Source organism: Rhagoletis zephyria, unplaced genomic scaffold, assembly GCF_001687245.7.
Source record: "Rhagoletis zephyria isolate East Lansing unplaced genomic scaffold, Rhagoletis_zephyria_1.1 Rzeph_scaffold_01272, whole genome shotgun sequence".
Lineage (NCBI taxonomy): Eukaryota > Metazoa > Arthropoda > Insecta > Diptera > Tephritidae > Rhagoletis > Rhagoletis zephyria.
The window spans coordinates 32,819-49,695 of NW_016158356.1; the positions used below are offsets into that span (position 1 = coordinate 32,819).

The window sequence follows — 16,877 nt, forward strand, 5'->3', positions numbered from 1 at the left end:
TCAACGTTTAAGACATTGTGATTTAAATAATATCAACAAAATTTCTGTGAAAAACCGAAACCGGAACGAAACCGAAACCAAAACCGAAATAAATTTTGAAGAACGAAACCAAAACCGAAACCGAAACACTTGGCAAAACCGAAACCCAAACCGGAACGTTATTTTGAATCGGTTTCATTCCTTGATTAAAAGAAAATAATTTTTCTGATAGCACGGATTTTTTTTTACCTTACTAATTTTACGTTTAAGAAGAGCTGGAAGTAAAACTTTCCAGAAAAATTTCGCGAAAAAATTATTCAATTCAAATATCTGAAATTACAGACTTTGGCAGGTTGTAAGGTATTTTTAGTTCACTGTTATAAGTGCCAGAGCAACTAGTTCGAAATATATGCACCTTATTTTGGTTTTAAAAGATGTTTTCAGCACTTAAACTTATAAAATTCGTTTTTTTTTAATTAAAATTGCAGAAAATGTAAAAACAACCTTACGTCAATAAATGCTCAACCTTAACAAAAATATGTAGGTCTTCATTTTAGCTACTATTATTTAGCTCTTTTTAGATCTTTTTCACCCCTTTTAGCTCCAAACGAGATTTTTCTCTGGCAACACTGCATAGTATCCCTAGAATGGCTTTTAGTCTAAATAACCAAGTCACATCAAATCGTGCTAGCTCAGGCGTCCCGGTTGAATTAGATGCATTCTGATACGAGTATGCGTAGTTACTTCTCTCATAATAATTAAATTTGATGTGCAGTCTCCGCTGCATATATGTATGTACTTATGTATCTAGGGATGTATGTGTCCATACGAATAAATGCAAAATAGATGCTCATTGGCTTTGCATAACCGGAGAAGAAACCAGCTGCTAAAAACGCCTTCAGCATAGTAGCCTAAATTTTCTATCTATTTTCTACAAATTCTCGGAATGCCACAGTGGAATTTCTTACACATATATTTTGGTTTAATTTTTCCACTTGCTAATTCATTATTCTCGAATATGCCAAGGCAAAACTATCCTCGAGAAAAATAAATGTATGCTTGCATACAATGGCGCACATTGCTAACTGCCTTTAAAAATAGCATTGCCAAGAGCTAAGAATCTACTACATATATATAGTGGCGAAAATATAAATAGGGAAGGGGCATTTTAGAATTATTTGGCTATTTTCGTTTCGTTTAAATAATGTTTATTAACGAAGTGAAGCGGCGGTTGTTTGGTTCGGAGTAAATTGGCAAAATCCAACGGAAACTGCACACGGAAATGGTGCAACGGAAATGGTTGGGGCTCAAGTGTTTCTTTTGTGTATGCACATGGTATTAATTTAACAAAAACTTGCTAATAAAAGGTTAAATAATAACACCTTTAGAAAGACCAATACAAGAATGAGAGGATAGGCCAGCACTTACATGGATAAAGAAAAGGATAACATATACATAACATAAAATAAAAACAAAAACAAAGACGCGTAAAGATAAAATGAAAATCAAGGTAAATTTAAACACTTTACTTATATAAAGGCAAAGGTAAAGGGGAATGGATGACGAAAATTATAAATATGAAATTAAAAACAAAGATAAATACAAAGAAAAAGGTGAGGATGAGGATACCGATAAGAGTAAAGATGAAGATAGAGGAAGAAAGATTAAAATAAAGGTAATTATAGAGATAAAGATATAGAATGAGACACAAAGACTCAATCTAGGAACTATTTTGGGATTTTAGAGATTTTCGGGGCTCTTGGGATTTATCGATATAATAATCGATATTTTTATCGGTTTTATTATCGATATTTTTATTGATTTTGTAATTAAAATTTGTGCCGAAATTGTTTTCGACTTTGCTATCGATATCTTCGGAACTACGATATGATAATCGATATTTTTAAAGATTTTGTTTTCAATATTTTTTATCGATATTGTTATTTATTTTGTTACCGATATTGTATAGATTTTGTTATCGACGTTTTTATCGATTTTGTTATCGATATTTTTATCGATTTTGTAGTCAATTATTAATAGTTTTTTATGGAATATTTATCGACTTTTTATCGATTATTTATCGAATATTTTCCAATTTGGTTATTGGTTTTTTATCGATTTCGTTATCGATGTTTTTATCGATATTTTTATAGAATTTGCTATCATTATTTTTATTGATGTTCTAATCGATTTTGCTACCAATATTATTCTCGATTTTGCTGTCGAAATTTGTAGAGAATTTTTCGTAGATTTTTTTATCGGTTTTGTTATCGATATTTTGTTGGATGTTACTATCGATAGAGTATAAAGATAGAAATAAAGATAAAGGAAAACAGAATAACGTAAATGTTATTAGAACGAGCAGGTGTAGAGGTAGGGATCTGGATAGAAAAAAGACAAAAAATAGGACCTTAAACAAAAGCAGATGTATGTATGTATGTATGAATATTGGTTATGAGACAAAAGAGAAATGTAACGTAAGTTTCACTTCTCCAGTGTGGCCCAAGCGCACTTACGTTTTTTAACAAAAATCATATATGTATGTCAAAATTTCAAACTTTGTACAAAAATTTCATCTAGTTGGGTAAAGTATAGGTGGGTAGAACTTATCGTTGATTTTGAGCGATTATTTTTTTGTGGAAGGTGTTGCTCATTTTCTCCAATTCCAATACTGTGTATGGAAGAAAATGCGCCTACAAAAAATTGCGAAAAATCAACGGCGGGTCCTACTTTAAGATTACACTAAAATTTAATGGCCTCAAAAATTGCATACTCAAAAAATTAAAAAAAAAAAAAAATTTATTTGAAAGTTTGAAATGTTCTGCAAAGTTAGGAATTTTGATTTACATGGTTTAGAGAGTAACGGTTTTAGATAGTAAACTATATTTTCATAGAAAAAATAATTAAAATTTTATGAACAACAATGTCGTTTACCTATTTACTTTCTCGTCACCGTACATATGTATGCTCAGATGCATGTAAGTTGGTCAGCTTCAAGCAAGGGATCGCATGCTACACTTTTCTATTATCTACTGGAAACAAGAGCATATGTAGTTACATGTGAAAATTTGCATATGTACATATGTATAGTTGTTAGTTAGTTATATTTGGTTCATTGAAACCGCATACTTGTGCCACAATGCAAATGCATTTGCATTTGAATTAGGTTTTCCCCCTAGGTCGCTTGCACTTGCGCTGCTTTTTTTTACATTTATTTAGCTCTCATTTTATTTTGTTTTTTTTTAAATCTTTTTTTACGAAATTGTAATTTTAGCTTGCTAGCGTAATAAAAAGAAAGAAAATATACTCGCAAACAGTCATGTAAGTATGTATGTATGTACGCATATTTGCAAATATGTAAAATTGTACTTGTCTGCATGGCAGACGTGTGCGCTCAGGCGACGGCATCTAATATTCCTTTGCAATTATTATAGCACATACGCATTGTGGTTTGCCAGATAATTGCTAAAGTAAATATGCAGTGCACAAATACATATACACTCACACACGCACACACAGGACTGCAGTTGCTGTAATCATATGCCTTTATGGGATTTTAAATGTTTTTGCTCTTAGGTTACTCATACGCCACGATGGCTCTCACATATCACTGCCTAGCCGCTGGGGAAATATAAGTACATACATATATACATATGTATGTAAAGTTTTCACTGCTATTATTAAGATTTATTATTATTATAATTCAAATTAGCTGGATTTTTGCAAATAATATTCATATCAAATATTTTATATGCTACTGCGTTTCGCCTTCTCATTCTTAAGTATGTATTTGCTTTCGCTGCTTGCCTCTAGCCAATGCAGTGCATTGCTCTATGTTATGCTGCATATTTATTTTTGACATCAAGTTATTTTAATAAGTTAATTTTTTGTTTGTTTTTCTTTCAGAGTTTGCCTTTCATGTGGATGTGGCAACTGCATATAAAATAATTGCAGACACATTCAATGAAAAGGAGATTTGCGAACTCACAGAAATTCAACTATTTCCGCCACAAAAAATGGTTAGCATCGTGCAGAAGGGTTCACCATTGCGCAAAATGATTACATACGGGTAACTAAGAGCAATTACATTTTATTAGCCACATATAGGTATGGAAATATAATTCATGTATTATTAGATTTCATTTTGTAAATATTTGCGCGTGCGTGTGTGTGTGCGCGTGCGTTAGTTTTGCTGCATAAATCCAGATATTATTCGGGTGTATTCATCACTGTGGTTGGATTGTGTTTGTCATTTGCCAGCGAAAAAATTAATACTTTAAAATGAATTTGCATTTATTTATTTTTATTTTTTTTTTATTAATAAATCGGGTTGCAAAGGCATTTTAATGTACGTATTAAAATGAAATCCTATAAATCCAGTGAGACGAAGTATTAGAGCAGAGATGGGCACAGTTGCTTTCAGGAGCTTTTTGCGCTTAGGAGCCGGCTTGGAACATTTAGGTAGTAGATGAGGGGCAGCATCAAGAGCCAGCATAAAGGGGGAAGAAGAGCGTATTAAAATTTCTTGTACTCCGACTCTCATTACTAATATATATATGATGCTTTTAATGTATTTTGTACACCCCTTTTACCCTGAGAACTGATTAAGCTCTTGCATAGCACTTGCTGACTCTTTGAAGGCTTTAAGAGTCAAAAATCTGCCTATCCCTGTATTAGAGAAATGTTCGTGTAATATTTCCTTTTTTTTATTTGTGAAAGGATGATGAGTAGGCAATGTAGAATAACAATATCGCTATCAAATAAAAGAGAAAATTTTGTTGAATTTTAAAAAATTAAAGGTTTTTGGTTCACAAGGACGAATAGGTATCGACAATGCCGTTATAATTAATTTTATTTTTTAAGGTAATGAAATTATAAGGACGAAATTAGAGGACATAATTGAAAAAAAAGTATTGCTAAAGAGTCTTAAAAGTACTTATTGAGTAATTGGTTGCGCATTTTGGCTAGAGCGGGACAGTGACAGAGATAATGTTCGATGCTCTTCAACTCTTCCTCGTTTCCCCAACTGCGGAAAAAGTCCTAGTTTGGATAAGCCAGTCAGGGTAATTGTTCCGACTACTAGACTATGAGAAGGGCGATCCAACCGAGTGATAGCCATGGACCGCTTTAGATACATAAATATTTTTTCCAGATTTGCCTGGTGGTATAACAGTTAGTGTCCAAAATTTGCACGTATGTATATTAGGGTGGTCCAAGTTTTCTATGGGCAAAATTGTCATCGTAGAAAATTTAATGTCATACCAACTTTAAGTTTTCTACTATAACTAATACAGGGTGCCCAATGACCTTGAAATGCGCTACTGATAACCTTGGAAACTGATAAACAACATTTTGGTGATTTTTTATAAAAATATAAATTTTATATAAAAATACGATATTTTTTCAGCCTTTTTAAATTTGAAATGTTCTTAGGCTGCTTCACCAATTGTTTGGTTAATATCTGCACAAAATACTTCTAGATTAAAATATAAACATTTCATGAGCATCCTCTAAATTTTTACTTAGAAATGTAAAGTTTGGTGCCAACGGAAAGCGGGATAATTTTGAAAGGTGGCCCAAACCCTATTTAGGAAATTTTTTTGGACCACCTTAATGCATGTATGTTTAAATTTGCTTAGAAATCCACTCGAAGCATTTATGTCTTAAACATGATGTTATGCAATAGAGCACAAAAACACAAAAAAAACAATTACACTTTCTTGTGTCACATCTCTTAGTAAAACATTATATACATACGTAAATATATCTACATTAGACTGCCTCATCAAAAAAAGTTGCGGTTTCTCCGCCAGGATTACTAAATGTGTCTGTTATATTTGAAGGCTTTCATCAAAATAATTCGTAAAAATATTAAGATTTACGTTACCTAGACCGATTTGAAATTACCACCAAAAATGGAGTTTTTTTATAAATAAAAATAGTTTCATAAAAGATTTGTTGAAAAAAAATCAACCTATAGGAAAGCTCAGAGACAAATGAAAATCTAGCATACTTTAGGGAGACGGATAAATGTACATTAGGGTACACCACTCTTCATACAAAAAAAAATGGTACCATTTTTCCATCGGAATTGTAAAAATTATTATATATTAAGACTTTCGCCGAAATATTTCGGAAAAATGTTACGATTTACGTGAGCTGTGCCGATTTGAAAATGCCTAAAAAAATTGAGTTTTCTATGAATCAAAATATTTTTTTTTGAATTTTTTGAAAAAAAAAATCACCTCAGATTACAAAAAAATTTAAGCTTAAAAAATCTGCATAAAAATATTAAACAATTTCTTCAATGGAGATTGGTTTAAGTAAAACTTGAATAACTCAGCCAAAATTAAACTGATTCAGACTTGTGATGTATCAGTGGAAATTTTTTTAAATATTTTTATTAAAATTGTTTAAGCTTAAACTGTTTTGTCATATGAGGTGATTTTTTTTCTAATTAAAAAAAAATATTTTTATTCATAGAAAACTCAATTTTTTGAGATATTTTCAAATCATCCCAGCTCACGTAAAACGTAATGTTTTACCGAAATATTTCGGCGAATGTCTTAAAATATAATAAATTTTACAATTCCGATGGAAAAACGGTACCGATTTTTTTGTATAGAGTGTTGCACCTTAATGTACCCCTAAAGTATGCTAGATTTTCATTTGTCTCCTATCTATCCTATACTTTCAATTTAGTTGAAGAAGATATTTCGCCTTCGCAAAGCATATCGCTCCTCCTTTGCTGTCTAACTTGCCATGCAACTGCAGCAATTTTTATCAACCAAGAAAGTATACAGAAATATCCAAAGCAACAATAAAATTGAGTTAAAAGTTAAAAGTGCTGCGGTCATGCAACATCCTTTCCAAGGCAAGAGTTTACCTCTTGCGAAAGTATTGCCGGACCGCTGATAGCAATAAACTACAAAGAGCGAGCACAGAAGGTTGCAAGTAATGCAAAATATGCAACTTGTTTTTACGCAGCAGCATAGAAAAATAATTGAGAAATTATGAGGAGACAATATTGTGTGCAATACTTTGGTGTTTGAAGTACTATGCCAGCTAAAAAGGATGGGGTGGGTGGATAAGAAATATAAGGGATGCTGAAGTAAACTGGAAATGTTTAGGGAAAAGTGAGTGAGGGTACTACGATAGATATGTATGTATACTGTAAAAGTATGAAGGGCACGAATGAATGTGTGTATGAATGTATGTATGTGTGCATGGTGTAAAATGGTAATGGCAACGAGAAAATATATGTACTTGCAAAAATATGATGTTACTGAGTGCATTTCCTCACAAATATTTGCATTTTATGCTAAATTCAAATATATATGGTCGAAGCATATATCTAGGGACTTATGAGTCTAAATGACGAACAAAAATTTACTGGTGTATGCTATGCCAACAAAAAAGGTGCTCTGTCAATTTGAGGCCAAAATGCCGTCTCAACTCAATTTCGAATAGTCAAATATGTATGTACATATGTATGTCTGTATCCGAAAAAGATAAATTTTGAAAAAAAGTGCACATCAAATTTTTAGGCTTAAATGCTGCTGGTGCGAAAAATTTCCTTCTCTGTAAATTCGCCTAAAATTGATGAGTTTTCTAACTGAAAGTCAAAAAGACATGCTCGTTTTCACATGCACATACACACATACATATGTACATATGTATCTAAGTATTTAGGTGAGCATTTCCTACATCAAGTTAGGCATTTCTGCACTCCACCACTCCCGCTTATAAATACAGAATTGTTGGCAATTTCTGACATAAACATTTAGCCCATATATAATGTTTGTGCCTGTGCGATAAGATTTATTACGTTCGCTCATTGAAAAACTGGACAATTGTTCTGCATGGGTTAGATGTCTGTGTTGGAGAAGCTATCATATGGTATATCACATAAAAGGATTTTATGCAGTCACAGCTGCTGAATGGAAAGTGGAAGGAGGTTTGTGTTGTTTGGAAGACATGTCATGTTCATGACAAGGGAGCATAAGATGCCAAACAGGCATGGGATCGGGTGTGCTGCACTAGGAGTAAACTTAGTAAAGATACTTATATACTACTGTAGGATGAAGACTACAGGTATACAAGTTGCTTGTACTTAATCATTAGGGTGTTCGTTTTTTTATAACGAGTTGTTCAGACGGTGCCGTGTTGTGGGCATGTTTGTAGCGCAATCTGTGGCGTTCTACTATGTTGTCTCCGATTACCAAACTGAAGGCAGGATACTTTAGAATCGTCCGTTCAATTGTCTTGTATGTTACTGGGGTGTTCCATTATTCGCCTTTTTCAAAAACCGGTTTTCGAGTTATTCGAAATATGGCAGTTAAAACATGACTGCTAAAAATAGGTATAGCTTAAGCATTAGAGTAAAAATAACCTTAACTTGATTTCGTTGCTGCTGTTTTTTTTTAAATATCATAATATGTGAAATAGGACATATAAACGAAAAAAAAAATAAAAATAAAATTGGTGAAACTTTCTTTCTAGATAAATTTGTTTCCTTCTAAAAGCACTTATCAATCCTTTGAAGGGCCTAATATTTAATCAGCGTTTGTGCTCCTGAGGTAAGCGAACATTCCAAAGGATGGCTTTCAATCGCTTCTTGTTTTAAGAAAAAAGGTTTCACATAAAAAACACCTTTTGATAAAAAATAAAAACAATATTTGACACTTTAGAGACCTAATATTTTGAAAAAAAAAAAAATCAAATTAGCTGAGCTGCTGAAACTACCTGTTCAATATGCCTCGGGTATAGCTTTAATCTAGAAATAAATAAGCCAAAATAAGTTCGAAGTAGATGGAATTACAACTAAAACAAAAAAAGTGCCCTGTGTGAGGAAAAACTAGTGCCCTTAGCACCGACTGTGTAGGAAATGAGACCACTCATTTATCGAGAATCAATCCACACCATCGTCAACTCTCACCCCTGGAATTCCATCGTCGGAGATCAGCGCCACCTATCACAGCCTTAGAGGTCGAGTTGCTTCGTAAGGCTCGCGATACTTCGACATGATTCCATTTTGCATATTATAGCAGGTTTAAACTGTTCAGCCCAATCTGAATAAGATGCCCCGACGACATTTACATTTGTCTCCCCATGGCCCAAATCCGTCGTAAGATGAGAATTAGTATGTACAACATATAGTCACTGATTTAGATAGAGTTTTGTAAGCTACTACCACAACAAAGAAAACAACGATGAAAGATTCTCTTTCGGTTTACCTTTTATTTCTAAATAACTTTCTGCAGTGAGGAATTTCCAGTACTCAAAATTAAAATTAATAAAAGCGTTCTATTTCCATTTCCAGTAAAAAAAATATTTCGATTTTTTAGATCCTGGTTTATAAATTTGTGGCATTTATTTAAAACAAATTATCTCGAGAAAGGCCATTTTCCCTTTAAAGAACTATTTCATTAGGTTCGCAATTAATTTCTCAACGATTAACCAGCCGTTCGAATGGACACCGACGCTCCAGCTCTGAAAGTATTCAACTCGGAACCCGCTGGTGTTAGCTGAGGAAGAGGAAGGCTCCCACTGAGATGGAAAGACCAGGTGGATAAGGACTTGGCTTCAGTTGGCATTTCCAATTGGCGCCAGACAGAAAAGAAACGACTGGCGTGCTTTGTTGAACTCGGCCAAAATCGCTTAGGCGGTTACAGCGCCAAATAAGAAGAAGAAGAAGATCAACCAGCCAAATGTGAAGCGGTTGCCCTTTTACTATAAACTCAATAAAAATATTAAAATTTTCAACCGAAACTTATTCAGCCTTATCATGAGTTTCATTTTCCCCGAACCGGTTCACTTTTCACTTATAGTTGCTATGTATTTACTGTAGGCGGAATAGAAATTTTCGGGTGAAATTTTTTTCATGGGAAACTCAGGTTAACACAGATTATTTTTTAATTCATTGTCAAACTTTTTAATGCCCCTTCAGCTGTTTTAATAAAATGCCATAGAAATAAATTAAATGAAAGCCATGTTTATTCGATTATAAAAATGCGGTTTACTTGATATTCGAGATATCGAAAGTAAAAAAAATAAAAAAATCTTCTAAAAATATTAAAAAAAAACCGGTTTGGAAGAACCGAGTCAATCACCTTATGTGCTACCAACAAGGAGTCCTGTTTTGTTCTTGCCTCAAGCGCTGCCGGCGAACGATTTAAGGACCTTTTTGCGGTTCGGTAAGAGAGCAGGCTTTCCTGGTATTTGGGGTTACTCAAATTAGAATTTCGTACTTCATCAACTTTTCTTTGTTCAGATAGTAAAAATGGTTGCCGAGGATTTTGTGGAGCGGAGCGTTAACTAGTTTTGCGGTGAAGAAGCGAGCTAAATCGGAGAACAAGTCGTTTTCTTTTGTTTTTGTGTGTAGCTTCAGCTCATGAGTTCACGAAGATTTTTCACGACAGCCGGTTTTATCTACCGAAATGATTCGTCCAAATACTGCTTTTCTTTAATAGATGTCGTAATACCCGAATAGTCGCAATTCTTGGTAAAAACGAGCTTGTAACCGAATACATATGTATGTTGAAGTGGCCACACTTAAGCTCCATATGAGTTGTTTACTGCGTCTCTTAAGTAGTTTGTTCACGATATTATATCTTCAGTCTTCGATCCTCACTATTAGTATAACGCTCCTATTCCTCCAACCACTGGGGCCTTCCCACACATCTTTTTATTTCCTACCACTTACAATATATGCAAAAACATACATACTCGTATATGGACTATTGAGCAGCAGCTTCGGTGCCACATATGTGGCATGTGGCAGATATATGAAATTAGCATGAGTATGTAAGTAATAGCATACCTGCCTGTAAATTCCCCAATGAAATATGAAACTGAATGGAAATTAATACAAGTTTGATTGTCGCACATACATACATACACACATATATGTATATGTACAGGCATATATGTATGAACAAACGCAAGCCATCAGCCCAGAGGCAGAAATTTAAGCAGATGTGTAACATGATGCTAGGAATTTAGGTGAACAGAACACCTGTGAGTGAGCGCAACGTACATACATATTTTATGCGATAATGTGTGTGCCATGAAAAATTGTTAAAACTTTTTTCGCACGTGCAAAAGTTGTTGCGATAATTTTTGTTTTTTCACTATTAAAAATTCAATGAATTAACATGCGCGTTTATTCTATTAAATTTCCATATATTAAAAGGTTTGATTTATGTACGGGCCATTTTCAGTTTGCGACGTGTCACGGAAACGGGCCTTATGGATTATCAGCGAAAAGTGTGGCACTCACCGAAACCGCGTTGTGTTAAACAAATACATACAGACGATTTGCGGGTGAGTACTTTTACTGACGTAAGCGAAAGATAGTTTTGTATTTTGTTGCTTTGTAGGCAGGATAGTTTTTCTTTAAATCATTGTTAAGGGAAAGCAACATCCAATTAACTCCAAAAAGTGAAGCGAGAAATATGAAAGGATAAGTTTATCTTATCATTGTACAGGGTGCAGCATAAAGTTCAAAAATGCATACAAATAAATTTAAAACCTTTAGTTTTTTAGATTTTAGATTAGCATGCAAAATCAAATCAGGTTTTGACAAATGACCGAAATAACTACATATATTTGAACAATACTATCATTGAGGTGAGTCGATTTTATATATTTAGATCGGACACTAAAGTGGCCAAAAGACAAAAAATTAGAAAAATGTCCTACAATTAGGAGGACTGGAATCCGGTATATACATTAGGGTTGTCGTTAATAATATCAACATCTAAACTTTGTATGAGGCACTGTTTATATTGTTCTATGTAGAAAATGACTACAGAAGATATGGAATAAATTAACCGACGAAGACTTGGTGTTTGAAAAGCTTGAACAGTTTCCCCTTGTCTCTGGGGATTATAAGTAACTCTATGCGCAAGATAAGCTAATTAAACACCCCAAAGGTTAGCTGGTCTTTGGCGATATTTTCACCTAAAAAATGAACAAGGCAAGACTTCATTTCTGAATCTAAGCATTATGAACTAAAAAGGCCTCAAATAAATCAACTGGACATATTTGCAGGGAAGACAAAATGGACTGTAGCCCATATCGCCACAACTAGGTATGGAGGCCGCTAATGACTGAGACCGGAAAGTCGTAAAAGAGGGGCGATTGATGCCTTTCTTCTTGCCTTTCTATACTTATAATAGAATAAATCTAAAGTTTTATCTTTAATAAATATGTTGCAAATAAAGAGACAATTTTATTTTAAACCAAAGGATCGTTGTTTACGTAACATACATATATCATGTACCAGTAACCATAACAGCAAAATTCAAAACAGGGTTGCCAACATACACAGAAATCGAGTTTCTGCAAAAAATTAAGTTGCATTTCTTTTAAAAGTTTAAAAGTTGTATATTTTTAAAAGCATTGGTTCAGATAAAATTTCCTAAAATAATCTCTGAAAAATGGACATATTTTGGAAAAGGATAAAAAATCAAAAGTCGGTTCAAAGGGTATTGGCGCTTTAAGAGGTTCAAATTGCCCCTTTAGTCATACAACGGCAACACTGCTTGGGACTCTCTACTATCACTAGAGTTTTTACATTAAAATCCTTTAAAAAAGATAATTCTTTTACAGTAAGTGCCACTTTAACAAGAAATTTAAGTGACAAATTATATTTTCCCTTTTGTTAGTAAATTTTGACTGTAAAACTAAAAATCCACTTTCCAACCTGCAAAGATTTTAAGCACAACTCTTTACGCGAAATTCATCTAATTTTGGTATAAATGAGTACATATATCGATAGATTTTTATTCCAAAATTACGATATCTTTTAAATATTGATATATATGATTATCGAAATAGTTAGAGCTATATTTCCGATATTTTAGCAGACATATCTGCCATGAAAAACAGCTTCTCATAAAAATACAATCGCCGTTCGGAGTCGGCGTAAAACTGTAGGTCCCTCCGCTTTGTGTGACAACATCAAGGCGCACACCACAAGTCGGAGGAGAAGCTCGGCCAAACACTAACATATGTGTAAGCGCCAATCTATTATTATTATTATTAAATTAAATTAATGTAATGATACCATTGTCGATATACTTAACGATATAATAATTAGCATATGCATTTATCGATGCTTCATGTCGTTTCTCTATAATTTTCGTAATTCGTATCCTCATTCGTATCCTGATTCGCATTTGTACTTATTCTTTCCATAAATATGCACAGCACAACTTAAAAATTTGCAAACTTTTTCTTAACAGCTAACGCAAGCAAAAAACTAGGCTGCCATCTATTTAAATATAAGAAATTTTACTACCAACTAATCTTCACACTCTCTTCTCATACTAATCATACTCCTTTTTTCTTTCCCATACACACACACTCGCGCGCACAGGTGGACTTACAAACCTTTGCATCAGCACTTTTGGTTCTTATCTTTGGCTATGCAGTTAGTTTACTGGCACTCAGCATTGAGCTTATACAACATAAATTATGGCAACGCTACGTTGATGAGGAGGCAGCACAAAAATAAGTCGAAGGAAATGAGTTGGTTGGTATGCGTAGCTGTGGTCGCCGCTACTGTCTGCCACAGCAGGCAATGACAATCCACAACAGTGATATTTTGCAGAGCTGCCACGTACCACCTATGTATGTATGTACATACATACCTGGGACAGTGACATCTAAACAAGATACTAAACGTTATGTAGCACACCGCTGCAGAAGCCACAGCCAAAAACTTGCACGCCCGCTACAAATGCGCCCCTGTTACATATCCAGTGAGTTCATAGTTTACTGTATTCGTATATCTAACTACGTGCGATGCTCCCCATAGCTTCACAACCTGTCAGTGTTGCAGGCTGTCATGCCGCTGTGGCTATATGCTAGCTACAAGGAACTACAGAGGAGGCTACCTAGACTGCTGATATGCATATACTTAAAACACACACACATACTCGCACTTAACAATGCACAACTTTACATTACTTACTCTCAGCTCTGGCACTAATGCATGCCTTCAGTGGCTTTGGCTGCCGTACCGCATCGGTAGCAGCTTAGACACTGAATGAGTTACCGTCACGGGCGGTGACATTGACGTGCTGGACGCTGAGACAATATGGTTAATTGCATATTTTTAGCTGCATTACAGCAGGCGGCGATAATTCAACCTGGATGGCGTATTAAATTTGGTAGCTGATAATAATCCAGCTTATGCTAAGGATGCTCGCTGAGCCTGACAGGATTTTAAAGTGTTTTTTTGGCACATACTTAGAAGCACAAAACGGCACAAATATATTGTTGCATTTAGAGCATTGCATTTTGAAGTTTTTCTTCGCGTGGAATAAAAAGTGTAAGTAGCTATTACTTTATTTTTTAGAGCTGACTTTAAATGCACTGTTTTAAGCCAATTTGTAAACTTACTGAAAGTAGTTAAATTTTATGCTCTTTAAGTATTTAGTTAGCATATAAGTATAAGACCCTCACGAAAGAAAACTCTCTTGACGTATTAACAAAGAATGGCTAAAAAGAGTTCGACAATCGAAGTTTCGACAAAATTATGATTTACTCTGGTTGCCACGTCTTTCGGGAGTACCTGACCTGCAACTAATTATAGTACTCCCAACTTCAGCCAGCTAAGGCACCCCCAATCTCAGAAGTTCTACTTAGGCAGTTGCTTTCATTGAGCTGATAGACCTGCAGATACTTTGTGGAATTGTAGACTGGTCACTTCTCGTGGCGCAAACATTTGACTATGATCGGTATTCGTGACAACCCCGTTTGCCCTTCCTGCTGTGAAAAGCATGAGACAACGAAACACTTTTTGCCTATCTGCCCAGCCTTTGCACGGATAAGGTGTGAGGCTCTTGGCGGCAGTGCTTTGAGGAATTTACTTCTCAGTTGCCCACTCAGCGCAATGTAGTACTTGTTGGCAACTGTGATTCTGCGTTGAATTTCGAGGATGGAATTATTTTTGTTGTTGTTGTTGTAGCGGCTACCAAGCCCCGCTCGGGTCGGTTCATCCATCAACATTGTTGTCTGTTTCAGCTAAGGGGAGGCCCAGGAAGTGCGCAACTTCAACAGGATCTGTCCATAGGGACAAGGGCGTTAGCTGGGTGGGATTATGGGGGCTTGCGAAGAGGTGCCGTGAGTCGTGCGGTGATTCTCCGCATGCTGGGCATATCTTCGTTTATTCTGCTGAGGTATGAGTTTATTGTCGGTATGGAATTATTGTCGGTGCTAACTGTGGTACCCAAATAAACGATGTCGTCTTTTTCTGCAAACTTCTAACTGTTAATATTGATGCGGGTGCCGAGACGTTTATGCTCTGACTGTTTGTCTGAATATAAGAGATACTTCATCTTGACCTCGTTTACCATCAGACTAATTTGCTTTGATTCCAACTTGGACTTCGCGTTTTTTATTCCCGATGATTTCAATGTCATCGGCTTATGCTAACGGGTCTAGATGAATAACCCTATATTAGATATTATCTTCTCTAACATGAGATGAAAGAAATCAAATGAAAGATAGTGGCGCTGTCTGAAACCCCGTTTGGCTGGGAGAAGTCCTTCTTAGTTCTGACACAGCTGGTGGTATTGCTCAACGCAAATTTGAACAACCATTTTACAGCACTCATATAAACTGAATTTTTCAAAGTAGTTGGAAAATAATTTGAACAGGTTTACCAGCTGTTTAAAGAGTTGGCTTCAAATTATTTTATATGTTAAATTAATCTTTGCAATATGGGTATCAATCGAAATGGTTTTGAAAAGGCTTAATATCTAAACCACATGTAAGAGGGTTGCTACCTCTTTAAAAAGGTCAAATTCAATGGGTATGAAACGACAGAGGCATAAGAAGATTGTAGTTTGAAAATAATTTGAACAGGGTTGTCAGCTGTTTGAAAAGTTGAATTCAATTAAATTATACGCGAGTGCAAATTTCCAAACAAAAGGGTACTAAGAAATTTTTAGTTTGAAATTTTACATTTTTTTTAGGTGTTTGAAGAGCGTTGCCACCAAATTAAATAATAAGTTAAATGGATTACTACAATATGGGTCTCAACCGAAATAATTTTAAAAAGGCTTTATTGCTTAACTAAATGGAAAAGGGTTACCACCTAATTGAAAAAGTCAATTCCACATGAATTCAGGAAATTAGGTAATTAAAATATGTATCACGATATGAGTATCAGACGAAAGAAGTTTAAGAAGGTTTTAGTGTGAAAAAATTTGAAGAGGGCTAAAAAAGATAAAAACATTTAAATCTCTTATTTCTTGGCTGAGTTTAATTATGCTGAGTTTAATTGAAATAAATTACACCTAATATAATACGCAGCTATTTCGTATATTTAGCGAGGCGAGTGAGGATGCACTAGTACTTTATAATTAAGAAACTACGTGAAAATTCTGTTTAAAAAGTTTGAAATTTCTATGAAAATTTTTAAATTTCCCAAATGTATACAAAAAAATCACAAACCTTCTGGTCTGCTCTGTATGTAAAAAAAAAATAGAGTTATCGATATCTTTATATTAATTTTAATATAGTTTAATTTTAATACAACTATAATACAACTCCAATGTAATAAATTCTGTGCAAATATTTATCCTCTATCTGTCACCAAGAATCTTTAAACAGCTTGTTATGTATCCCTTCGTATTAATAACGAATAAAATACTGATTAATATATTGGCCTTTGTTGACAATTTTTATGTCGTGTTGTCATAGAAAAAGTCGCAATACATGTTGCGAAGGATTGTTCTGCCTGCAACTTCGTGGATATACATACATATATGTATGTATATATACATATGTATAAAGGTCAGTCTGACCAATACAGAAGGACTTGTGTACGATGTGTTGACAATTTAAAATGTGAATTAAATTTAAATATTTAAAAATTCAAT

At 34.4% G+C, this 16,877-nt stretch overlaps 1 protein-coding gene across 1 annotated transcript in view; it reads left to right on the forward strand.

Moving 5' to 3' along the window:
* Ir64a (Ionotropic receptor 64a) overlaps positions 1-13,909 on the forward strand; it is a gene marked incomplete at its 5' end in the record, with an annotated part of 41,492 nt that extends 27,583 nt beyond the window's left edge. The window contains 3 exons of the mRNA XM_017616793.1: positions 3,886-4,048; positions 11,202-11,304; positions 13,364-13,909. Coding sequence (XP_017472282.1) covers positions 3,886-4,048; positions 11,202-11,304; positions 13,364-13,501 — 404 coding nt within the window. The remainder of the gene's footprint in view (positions 1-3,885; positions 4,049-11,201; positions 11,305-13,363) is intronic.
* Positions 13,910-16,877: the final 2,968 nt, after the last annotated feature.